General features: G+C 43.8%; 1 protein-coding gene across 2 annotated transcripts in view; it reads right to left on the bottom strand.

The window, feature by feature from the left end:
- Window positions 1–11146: 11146 nt before the first annotated feature.
- The window catches only part of ATP6V0A2 (ATPase H+ transporting V0 subunit a2), a 398498-nt gene continuing 397016 nt past the window's right edge, over window positions 11147–12628 (bottom strand). For both annotated transcript variants that reach the window (XM_086942902.1, XM_086942903.1), the window contains one exon: window positions 11147–12573. In XM_086942902.1, coding sequence (XP_086799028.1) covers window positions 12471–12573 — 103 coding nt within the window. In that variant the 3' untranslated portion in view covers window positions 11147–12470. The remainder of the gene's footprint in view (window positions 12574–12628) is intronic.

Raw genomic sequence — 12628 nt, forward strand, 5'->3', positions numbered from 1 at the left:
AATTACCTCCTGTAAATCTTCTTGGAACACCAATTCTCTTGGTTCTACTAATTGAATTGGTACGGACTCGAAGGCTACTGTATATACTGCTATAGCCTGTAGCACCCACGTATCTGTGGTTATAGTTTCCCATTCTTCTCTGAAGAACTTCAATCTTCCTCCCTCTTTTAAAGGGTTAACCACAAAAATACTCTTCATACCTTGACCTTGACTACTGGGTTGTCCCCTTGACCGTACTCCCCTTCTTCATAGTCTCCATTCCTCATTGAGAATAGAAAGGGGTACTGTTGCAAAGTCATCCTGTGCCCTGGGCACCCCCCAACATTTTGCTGACTGATACTGGTGGTAACTGACTCTGACTGACCCTGGGCTCTGCCAACCGGGCCCAGGCCCAGAGTTATGCTGAAAGAGACACATTAGAATACAGTTATAACACCTACATACACTAGGGTACACAATGGTTTGGTGGGATACCCCTGTGATTGGCACAAACTCCCCTATAGGCCCCTAGTATATAATGGGGCAGGGGGATTGAAACTACCTAGAAGTCCCTAGAACCCTAGGGCATGGCAGTGTAGAGGCCAGCAGTTCTTTTTGCACTTGCATTTGTGCACTGCTGAAGCCCGAAGTCAGTTTAAAAACAGCCCTGGGTAGCAGGACTGCTTTTAAAAAGTAAATTGTGCCCAAACTCAACTGTGGTGTTTGGGGCACTTACAAATGGATAACCTACACTGTTGTGGCATATTAGGGACCCCCAGGGTCTCCCCTAGGTATCCCAGGGGTGGAGGGTCAGGTATTTATAAGGTACACCCTTATAAAATTCGTTTTTTATGCCTGGGTAAAGTGACATTACACTCCCCACATTGTGGTAAAGGACTGCTTAAATTTACCTTTGATGCTGGGAGTACTGTGGAGGGAGAATCTGCAATATTTATACAGATTAAGAACCCCTTACGTCTCCCCTAGATGCACGTGGGGTGGGGTTAGTGTAAATATAAGACGGGTACTTATAAAATATGTTTTTGTAAGTCCTGGTGCTGGAAAAATGGCCAAGTAATTTTTACCATTGCAAATCCCATTACATAGGTTAACATGGTAGGAAGTTATTGATTAATAACTCTTGATAGGAGATGGCTAGAAATGCCATTCAAAGACTTCCCAGAATGGTATTAATAAATCCAGCAATACCATATTGTTGAATTTCTCCTAAAGTGTACATACAAACAAGAAAGTCTTATAACTTCTTGTAAGTCCAAATTCAGCCTCCTAGAAGTCTGGCCTGATTAGTCAGTTAAGTGGATTAGCCAGGCTGCCTTCAAGAGGTGATAAAGAGCCCCTGGGGTTAGCCAGCTCTGCAGGCAGGGCAGTGTGCTGTTCCATAGGCATGCCAGGCCAGGGGGAGGAGTCGTAAACTATGTTCTACAAAGAGGAGAGTAGAGACCCGTGTCATTTACAGCTCTGATTTTCCCACCTTAGGCAGGTGGTAGGTGTTAGACCTGTCAGCCCTTGGGTGGTCCCTCCTATTTATTTATTTTTGTCCCCTTTCTGCCTCCTACATTTTATTTTTCCTTTTTGTCCACCAGACATTTTTGTTGGTGCTGTCTTTAGAGCACGGGGTGCCTCACGATCTTTACACTGTGAGGGGGCACAGGTGCTCTCTTAAAATGGAGATGGTAGTGTAGAGATCCCTTACAAAATGGTAGCTACCAACGTTTCACCTCATAGTTTTGGACCATTGGGTGAGAAGAGAGGTTCCAGAACTTTCTGGTCCACTCTAGACCCTCTGGTGATAGGCTATATATAGTGGAATGTTGGGCGGCCATTTTGGGTAGAGAGCTGGTGAGAGGGATTTTGGTGTGAGAGGAGGTCAGCTGGAGTCCAGGCTGTGGTGTGAGGAGGTGGGCGCACGGTGGGGGATTTGACAGTCCCCTGGGGCTGCTCTCTCCGCTGTTTGACACCCCCCCCCCCCTCATCTGTAGATCTAACCCGGCGGTACTTGACCGACACATCAGAACCAGAAAAACCAGAGGAGTGGGTCCAAACCCTGTAAGGTCTTCTGGACGTGAACTAAGGTGAAACTGCCAGGTGAGCGTGGTTAGGTCAGCCTCCAGTAAGGGAACAAGGAGCCTCCCCCTGATTCGTTCCCTAGCAGAGGAAGCGGAGGGCTGACAACTCCCAGTTGGCCGTGGGCATTGAAAACATTGATTGGAGGTGCCCACCCCACACCTGTCTCCTTACCATGACTTTTGGCTGACTTATTGTAGCCCTGAATCTGTGTGGTCTGCGGTGGCGGGTCTGAGTGGGCTCAGAGCTGAAGGAGTGCTGCGTTGAGGTGACGAGTCCGGCAGCGCCTCTCGAGTTGAGCCGGGTGAGGAAGCGACAGAGGCGGAGGGTGACGTGCCCCTGGGAGGCTAGTTTCAGTGGAGCGGGCCGTCACCTCACGGGAAAAGTGAGAGAGAGCGGAGCCGGAAGGAAAGAGGCGGGAGAAGGCGTGACCAGAAGGGGAGGCGTGTGGCAGGTGAACTGCGCAGGAGCGGAGATACTCGATTGCTGGGTGCTCTGCTACGAAGCTGTGGCTGTCTTCTGCGAACTGTGCCGCCCTGAACGGAATCCTCCTTGAGGTGAAGTCTTAGCCCCTGTCCTCCGTTTTCCACAGAATTGCTTGAGGAAGGAAACGCTCGGGGTCAGAGCATCTCGCAGGAGATACAGAGACGGCTCTTTCCCCCTCCATGCTCCTTCCGTACTGGCCCATAATTTCCCCTGAGTGACCACCGTGACCCCCGCAACCACCTCACAACAGCGGGATCAACTTCTAAGAAGTAAGAGTGGTGGTGGGTGGGGGTGAAAGAGGTTATTGACGGTTCCCTTGAAAGCCTTCCACACTTCTTGAGGGCTGTTGGATCACAGAGAACTTGGGAAATTGTCGTAAACTGTGTCAGGGGAGAAAGTGAACTATCTCAGCGCATAATTATACCTGAAAAGAGAGAACAGAGTCAATATTAGTGTGTCAACACCAGTTTAAATGTGGACCTAAGAGGGAGGTGAAGGGAAGACTGTAATCAAAATGAAATGATGACATGTATAACTGATCCAATGTGAGTTCTTACACAAATGAAAGTCAATGGTTATCATTTATTGAATTTGGTTATGGTGGCATAATAATGGACAGTAACAATTTGCTTCTCCAGATATAGAGAATTAGACCAAAATTGGAAGGAATGTAATTTACCCATTCTTGGGTGGAATGTATACTAAAGCTGAGAGGTTTCAATAGTACTGCAAGTGTGGAGCTAAAATGATGAATCACAGAGTCAAGTATAATATTGGAAAATAATGAGACATGTAAATGAATGCAACTAGAAACTAATCTTAAGAGAGAATATTAAAGCTTTTCTATTTTTGCAACTAAGACAAGGTGTGGTGTCATTTTTGGGGTGGATGTGCGCTGAGTTACGGTGTGAGTGTTACGCAAGTACAACAGGCAGCTTTGGAGTGAGGCCTTACCACTTGAGCCAGGCTACCCCATGTGGACTGGTAACCCCAGGTCTAACAGCAGGTTTAAGGAAGATATACACAGATACCTCGGGAGAGTCTAAGGAAATTAGCCATCCCAAAGGTGTGTTTAGCCAGCTCTTACCTCCTTGCTGGAAAATCAGCCATTATGGATTTGGAAGATTTGATGCACTCTGAGACAACATAATGCCACACTCTACAGGATGTGGTCATATATTGGAGGAGTTATCCTGCTCCCATTGGTCAGAAGTGACCTCCTGCTTGACCCAGAGAACTTGGAATAAGTATCTGAGAGAGGCAGCGCCCTCCAGTTCTGCTGCTTGACACTTACTGAAGCAAGAAGTGCCCTGTTGAGAAGTTTTGCTGTGCAAAGATTTCTAAGGCCTGTCCTCTGAAGACTGCACCACGGGAAACTACAGCCCTGTGGATTACCTGGCTGGAAAAGAAATAGAGAGTGGACTCCCTGGAAGACACAGGTTAAAATAGCTCATCTGCAACATCAACTAAATCTACATCTTGGAGAACCATCAGTGGATTTGTAAGGGTTTTGTACCAGTGGATTGTGGGAACTGACGTCCTCAACTTTCAAGGACCATCTTGTTGCTTCCAGACCCTTGGAGTGAGTTTGAGACACTTTGGAACCCCTTGAGGAACTTCAGGAAGAAGTTCAAGAAGTTTGGAAAACTTTGGAGCAACTTTGAAAAAAAAGCTCCATAGAGGGACCAACTCAACCTGGCCAGCCCGGCTGCCAGCCTTCAACCGCGAGACGGCCAAGCCAACCAGGTTCGTCCTGCTAAAAGTTCCATTGCTCCAACTTCCAGAGATTGACCGGGACTAGAACAAATCTGAAGACAGCGAACCCTCACCGGATTCGGCTACATGAGGAGCATCGAGAGATCCAGCGAGAAAAAGCTCCAGAAAGATTTCTAAGGCTGCTCGTAGAAAAGGTGACCGGGAGCAACCGCGGAAGCCAAGCTGCCTGCCTTCTATCGCGTGCCTGCCTGGATTCCTGTGTTGCCCCGCTGACGCAATCTTGAGAAATTTTCCAATTCCGCTCCAGGGATGTTGACCGGGACCTTGCCACAAGTCAATCCGGCGAACGCTCACTGAAACCGGACTGGCTGGGAGCTTCGAGGGGCCTTGAGGAGAAAAGCTCCAGAGAAGTTTCTAAGTGTGAAGGTACCGAGACCGGGCCTGAAACTTTGACTTTGGCCCGGTCTATCGCAAGCACGTATCACAATATGGTGCTATAATCTTCTAAGTGCTATTTTATTAAATCTTTGAAAATTAATTTCTCTGGTTCCCTACATTGGATTTTTGTTGTTTTGGTGTAATTTTAAAGATAAAAATATTTCCTAGTTTTATAAATTGGTGTTGGATTTTTATTATGTTTTGTGTCTTAATCATTTACTGAAATGGTGTTTTTAAATGCTTTACATGCCTGTCTTTGAAGTTAAGCCTGTTTGCTCGCAGCCACATTACCAAGGGTTGAGCATAGGAATAATTTTCAAAGACCTATGCTAAGTCCTATCATGTGTTAGTGGTCTTATTGCCAGTGGCAGACCTACATTTGCCCCTACCAATAACACACTTTACAACAGGTACTATTTGCTTGACCTCTATAACCACTGCATCCTTGATAAGTTGAGTTATTATACTGAGCTCTGAACCCTTCTCGGCCAGTAGTTTGCCCTCTCCTACAGACATTTCCAAAAAACCACTACCTTGAAACATCCTACGCATTGGATATTGGGCCTTATCCAAACTCGTTAAAGTCTTCACATACTTTGCAAGAGAGCTTACTAAACCATCTCCAAAGAACAAACCCTTTGCGTTTTCTGTAGACTCTTTTTTCCAGATCCATTAATTTGAGATTTATCCTCATTACCAGAGGTCTGCGTCTTTCTGCTAATAAGCCTGCATTAGCATTACCCATAACGCATATTGGCCTCAGACACCAGCCTCTGAAGAGCAAAAGATCCACCTCTGATCCCTTTAAATATGCCTCCTCCACGGAATTAAAGATTCTTGCTAAAGGACCCAAAATATCCAGTAATTTGTCTTGGCAAATCTTCAGAGACTTTTCCAAACCCTTCTGTGGATCCTTTCCCATATTAAACATATAGGTGATGAGATCCAGATCTAAGTTCAGAGTTAGAGTTACCTTCTCATCAATAACAGGTCTAGAACACTCTGCCTGCATCCAGTTTTGCTCCTCTCTTTCCAAAGTATTTCACAACCTTGCTTTAATATACCGAGGCACATGCTCCATGGGCCACCAGTCTTTCCCTTTGGGATGCCTTATTTTACTCAGCTCAAACAATTTCTCCAAAAAAGGATCATTCACTGTAGATTAAACTCTATGACTAGACCTGACCTCCACATCGCGCTCTTTATTCTCATAATCGTCATAATTATATTCTAAATCTAATACATATTTGTCTAGATGTACGCTAGACTCAACTCTCTGAGTCTCATATGAGACTCAGCGCTCTGCTGACTCTTCTGTGTGCCGCCAAGGACACCTGAACTATGTGAGGTGCTTGGGCCTCCCTTATTAGTTTACTTTTTCTCCAAATGCCTCTTCTTTTGTAGGCATTTACCTCCTAGACCTCTGTTCTTAGATTCATCATCAGAAAGGGAAACACCCATCGCATCGGGGTCAAATCATTGCGGTGACTTTGACATCGCATCGTCGTTCACATCACATGCTTTTAGTACGCATGCTACGGTGGCGCGATGCCATTACCATCGCCTGCAATTACAACGCATGCGATGTTAATGGCAAAATGCAGACTGTCACACCCCAATACAACGCTACAGAAACGGGCATTTTCAACACTAATCACGTCATGTACATGCCAAACAAATGCAATGCAATAGTTGTGATTTCTAAATTTAAAGGTGAAGGCCACAAAATAGTTTGCTAATCACGTCACGTACATGCCAAAAAAATGCAATGATAAGGTGTTTATGTACAAATGCAAGTGCTGGGTGGATGGATGTGTGTGTGGTGAGTGGGTGGATGGATGAATGGATGGCGGATGAGTGGATAGTGGGTTTGGATGGATGAAGGATCAGCGGCTATGTTGTTATTATTTTATATAGATGGATGAATGGGTGACTGACTGGATGGATGGGTGTAGAGGTGGATGTATGAGTGCTGGGTGGGGGATGGATGGATGGACGGGTGGGTGGATGGATGCGTGGATGCATGTATGGGTGCTGGGTGGATTTTGGTTCAAAAACAGCTGAACAACATTTGTGTTAGACCTGTCAGCCCTTTGGGTGGTCCCTCCTATTATTTATTTATTTTGTTCCCTTTTTGCCTCCTAAGTTTTCTATTTTTTATGTTCACTGGAAATTTTTGATGTTGTCTAAGGGGTTAGGTGTTACCTTGTCCTTAAAACTTTTTGAAGCCCAGTCACCCTCACAAAATGGTGAACGCAGTGATCTAAAATGGTGGCTGCCAACTGTCAGTGAACTTTACCTCAGGGACTGGCCCATAGACTAATGTGAGGAATCTAGAACCTTCTGGCCGATTCTGGACACAAGGGACCAAGGGTATAGAAGGCCAAATCCTGGGCGGCCATTTTGTCATCTGAGAGTCAGTTGGAGTGCAGGCTGTGGTGCTAGGGGGTTAGGACACCCAGAGGGTTGACTTCTTCTTGAGGGTTGCCTCCTTACTGCGGTCACCGTCCCTCTACCCATAGATCTGGCCCTGATTATTTACGCCTGTGTCCCTGGCTATAAGGCCCTCACTGGTCAAGAGGAACCAAATCTGTGAGACTGCTGGTGGGTTGAGCGGAGGGGAAGGTTCTGCCCAGCTATCCAGCTGAAGTAACCTGACCAGGAATTCTGAAAAAGTATCGGAAGGGTAGGGACTGGACGAAGGGAACTTTACAGCCTTTTACTTCCCCCTCCACCTTCCAGGGACAACTTTCTCCTGCACCACCTGTCCCTACTAACCTGTGCCGTGAAGCGCTACCGGGAGGGTGTTCTCCCCCCCCTTTGAGGCTTGTTGATTGCCTGCGTGTCTGCTGTGGTGGGGACCATCGGTAGAGTGGCCTCGAGTCTGGCGGCTACCCAGGGAAGGGTTGTGGGGACTCCCAATTGAGGAAAGGTGAGTAGCTGCCGCTGTGAGTTGGAAGCGGAGTAAGCGCAAGATTGTAATTGTAGTGACTCATTGCTGCGCAGGCCCAATAGGGGTGGAACACTTCTCACAAGGAGGCAGAGCGGTATTGAGGGAGTTGCTGTTTGCCAGTGGGTCTGGAGGAGGATCTTCCGGCTGCCTGAGAAGAGAGAGGCGGTGCCGCATTGAATTCACTGAACACCCGCGCAGGCCCAGAAGCGCGGTTCTGCAAGGAAACGGCGGAAGTGCCCAGGTGAGGTGTCGGGGTGAGGTGAATACAGAGACTCCGTCAGCAAGAGCGTCCTCCCCTCAGCGCGGGGTCTGAGGTAGAGTGGCCTGTCCTGAGAGGGAGCGGACACAGGACGGAAAGGCTGACGGTGAAGTGTGAACTCTTTGCAGCTGCCTGAGACGGCTGTACTGGAACACAGGTGCTCTTGGCTCAATTAAGCAGGGATCTGAGGGTTGGTGAGAGACTTGCAATCAAAAGCTGGAGCAACAGGTCCTAGTGGCTAGTCATCCATAAAGTCCCTAGACAAACTGTCGCGCTGGTCAGGAGAGCCTGAACTGGCAGGACAAGTAAGGTAAAGCTGGGGGCCATTGCAGCACGAGACTTTTGAACCTTTGTATGATACTGACTAATACCAGCTTAACAGGAGGGAATAGTTCTGGCTCCTGCTGAGTAAGCACCTAATGAAAATTTACCTGAGCAAGTGGTAAAGAGAGGGCTCCAGACTGATCTACTGTTGGTTGCTAGTGGATCTGATTTAATGTAAAATGTTTTAATATTGAGCCTTGCTTAAACCACCAAGAACGGCCTATAACTTGAAAGAAGTGTAATTGGTTAATTCTTTGAATCTAGAGAACAATGTAATGTTGAATATTTATTGATGCAAGAAGTTAATGGTGGAGGTATCTGATGTGAGTAGCTATAACGTATCTTACAGAACAAGAAAGCTTAAAGATTTTTTATAAAAGTGAACCGTATTTTTCTAACCTGGTGTAGTGTCATTATTTTTAAGTGGATGGGCACTGGGTTCCTGTGAGGGTGTGACGCAAGCTTAGCACATGTTGCCTTGAGGTTAGACCTTCCTACTCTGAGCCAGGCTTCCCCATGTGGACTGGTGACCCCAGGTCCAACAATTTGGAATCATGTGGGTCAGACTCAGATGCAATAGTTGTGATTTCTAAATTTAAAAGTGAAGGGCACAAAATAGTTTGCATACCTCAATGTTTCAGAAGGAGATTATTTTACTGGAAGACGTGCTGTTTCATAAAACATTTCCTTTTGGAGTTTATTTGCTATCAATATTATACGATTGAAAAAATGAAATAAACAAATATAATGTTAAGAAATACTTCTACCTCCAATAATGATAAGGTACAAAAGGTGTTTATGTACAAATGCAAAATACAGTGGACGTAAATTGCGCCCGCTGCCCACAAATAGTGGAAAGAGCGTTCAATTCCAATTGTCTTCTGTTAAAAAAGATTGAATGCAAAGAAAGGTATCCCTATTTGTGTCCGTCGGAAAAGACGTTGTGGAAACCAATAACAATGTCTGTAAATTATATCAGACAATCATTGTTTACCCCTTCAACCGCAACCCGGGGGCATACAGGTGAACCCTGGCATGTCAATTTATAGTTTGCAGTAAAAAAACTGCACAGCCCTAAACCCTCAAACCCAAGCATTTTTTCCACCCTAAGCAGAGACCCTTTGCTAGATTTAGAGTTTGGGAAAGACTGAGGCGTAATGAAAACGTAAATTTGCCAGGTGCAGAGACTGATATGGTGCAGTTGCGACGGACACCAAACGCGAGAATTGCTCTGACAAAAAAACATTTACACCAGGAAGGAAGCATTATTCGTGTGGGCTCAAACGTCACGTTGACATGTCGCGCGATGTAAAGTCGTCGATGTGACACGCGATCCAATTACATGGCCACATTTGCGTCGCAACAACGTGCGGAAGAGAAAATGGCCTGTGTAATTGCCGCAATGAGAACTCCCACGATGACAATGAGGACGATGGATCGTCATACAACCGAAATGGAAAAATATTCTTAATCATCTAAGACCCTTCTATCTTTTTCCACAAACCAGCTTAAAAGTTTCCTGAACCACTGACTTAACTTCCTCACATATCAATTTCCTCAAACGATCTTCCTTAATTTCCTCTGCATTTACAATATACTAAATAATCTGCCCAATTTGAAGATTTTATTCAAATCTGAAAAATACTAAAATTATTCGTTTTCCTACTCATAAAGATTGTTTTACTTGCTTTCCTCACACTGATCGTCTCAGAAACGAGAAACTGACAACGAGCATCTGTTTGTGAAGCACCTGTTGCCAGGTTACTGTCCTATTTGTACTGCCCTTCAAAATAATCCTCATGAAAAACATCCGCTACTCCATATCAATGCGGATAGATCATAAGCGTGGAATCCAGACGCCTCCGATTTGTATTACGCTAACCAGTCGGGAAGTGTTTGAGCTCCTCTGCATTCAACTGAGGAGGTTGGAGAATCCAATCTACTTTTATAATATGCTCATTCCATATCAAATACAATATACTTCAAAATCGCTCGTATTTACAATCATATTTAAATTTAAAATCAACATTTAAAATGTACATTCTTTATACTCTAAACCATATTCAACTTCTTGATCTAAATCAAACAATTCCTATCCAGTAAAACCTTAAAACACAATCCACATAAATTGGGTAACATTCATAATACATCAAAAATACACAAATCCATAAAACATTCTCTTCAAGAACGATATACTTAGCTTGCTCAGAAGCAGCAACAAAAGAGGAAGAAAATGCAGGACACAGAGGCTTTATGTGTGTGAACATTTTTTAATTGTGATGTTTTAAAGGTCCATTCTGGAAGCTTTTAAGTGGTTTTGCTGCTCAGAAGGAGTTAATAAAAGGCTATGCATAATGCTAGCCTCCTGTCTTGCCATAAAATCCAGGTTCGTATTCTTTGGCCTCCCTAAAGCCCAAAAAAGCTCTTGTAAAACGTTTTTCCAATGTTACATACTGGCAAGCTCTGGTGTTATTCTCAGACATGCTCACCTTGAAAAACTAAAAACGCAAGCTGAAAACATGGCACAACTTTCAGCCTGATACTACTCTGCAAATGGAACTCTCTCTCCTGAACAAATTACTGGAGTAGAACGACCCGATTATTAAGGATGCAATGCATGAAAATCTGTTGGCTTATGAATGCAAACCATGCAAAACTTTTCAAGATCCGAAAGGAGACAGGAAGGTGCAGATTAATAACCTAGCGTTACAAAAAGAGTTTTTTCCAATGCATGTACAATTATCTCCAAGTAATCCTTTACTTTCAGTTCTTTCTTAATATTCCATATCTATATATTTTTTGGGGTGGGAAAGGGGGTACACTAATGGTGGAAATGCTTATACCATAAAGGAGGAACAGAATGGTATATGTAGGTAGATGAATCAAAGAGTAACATCCAGATAACATCAGGTGCTTTATTTTTTTATTAAATAAATACCTAAAATAAACCTTTCCCATTCTGAAATTTAGTCAAATGCAGTGCATTGATTTTTCGTTCATTGTGTATGAATGTTTATGTACATTTTATACAAAAACTTTTTTAATTGCTGCCAAGCCTGCTGTTTTCAAAACATTCCATTGAGTGCCTTTCTATAACTCAATCTTCATCATATGCCTCGAAGAATATCCCAATACTTGTGTAACATTACAAGAGAAACAAAAATTCTGCTGAAATAGATACTTTTCAACATAATAATGTTAATGGCATATGTTTTTCCAAAATACTTAACTAAGATTTTTAATAGACAACATTCAACAAAACGTTTGACAGTGAATATGAAAATTATACACCTGAGTGGAACACTGTATAGTCGCCAGCCCCCCTTTTGGCACCAAAATTTCAATTTATGGGTTTCGTTGTTCTGTGTGCAAGGTCACCAGCATGTGAATATCCTATCTTGATAGCTGGGTCGTGCAGGAGTTAAGTGAGATATGTCAAGTCAGAGACCACCAATAGGCCTGTAGGAAGACCTAGACATAAGAGAATTTGGTGTCCAGGCTGGCAGATTATTTCAGGTAGGCGTCCTTGTTGTCCATGACCTTGACCTGATCCTTAAAGTGAATTAAAAAGCTGGGCTGCCCTCAGAAGGGTAAACTAATGTAACACGTGTTCACCTAAGCCAATTTCTGGCTGAGGAGAGACCCCAAATGCGATCATCTGCAAGACCATGTGCTCTAGTGGTCCACCAGCGCCAACTGCTCATTTCCGAAAATGAATGAAATGTTTTACAATCACTCCATAATAAACATTGTCCAAGTAACTTAGACTTCTAGAACACAGACCACTTCCAAAAATATTTTGACAGTACAGTTCATTCAGAGACTGCGAAAACCCTACATTATACACAGAAAAATTAACACTGAGAAGAAAATAATTTAAAATTCATCTTAAGAGGTCTGCACTCAAGACAAATATTGTCTGATGTAGACCCGAACGATTAAGAACATAAAACATAATTTACCATTTAATTTCTTCTTTACAGTTTTAGGAGGAAACTTACATTTCCTCATAAGAGGAATGAGCATAAATACAAAATATACATTCTGGGCAATGCCTGTATGCTGTACAATGGGTTAAATATCTGTGCATCAGAATCAGGCTATGTTACACTAGAGTTTGGCTGCACTGCATAAGGCAATCTGTGAAACACACTTTTATTACTGTACATTTGTAAGACTGCACATGATTATTACCCTACACCGATGAACAATGTAGATTACAGGGCCAAGCTATACAAACTCAACATTTTCAAAATGTAAGTTCATGCGCTTGAAAGAGAATGCTGAAAACTTGTATCCAGAGCCGGTATAGAACTTGTTTTGAAATTCCACCCTGTCAAAAAAGAAAAAGAAATACTAAATAAATATGCTCGATGGTAAACTGTACA

This window comes from Lissotriton vulgaris, chromosome 11 (genome assembly GCF_964263255.1).
Source record: "Lissotriton vulgaris chromosome 11, aLisVul1.2, whole genome shotgun sequence".
NCBI classification, from domain to species: Eukaryota; Metazoa; Chordata; class Amphibia; order Caudata; family Salamandridae; genus Lissotriton; species Lissotriton vulgaris.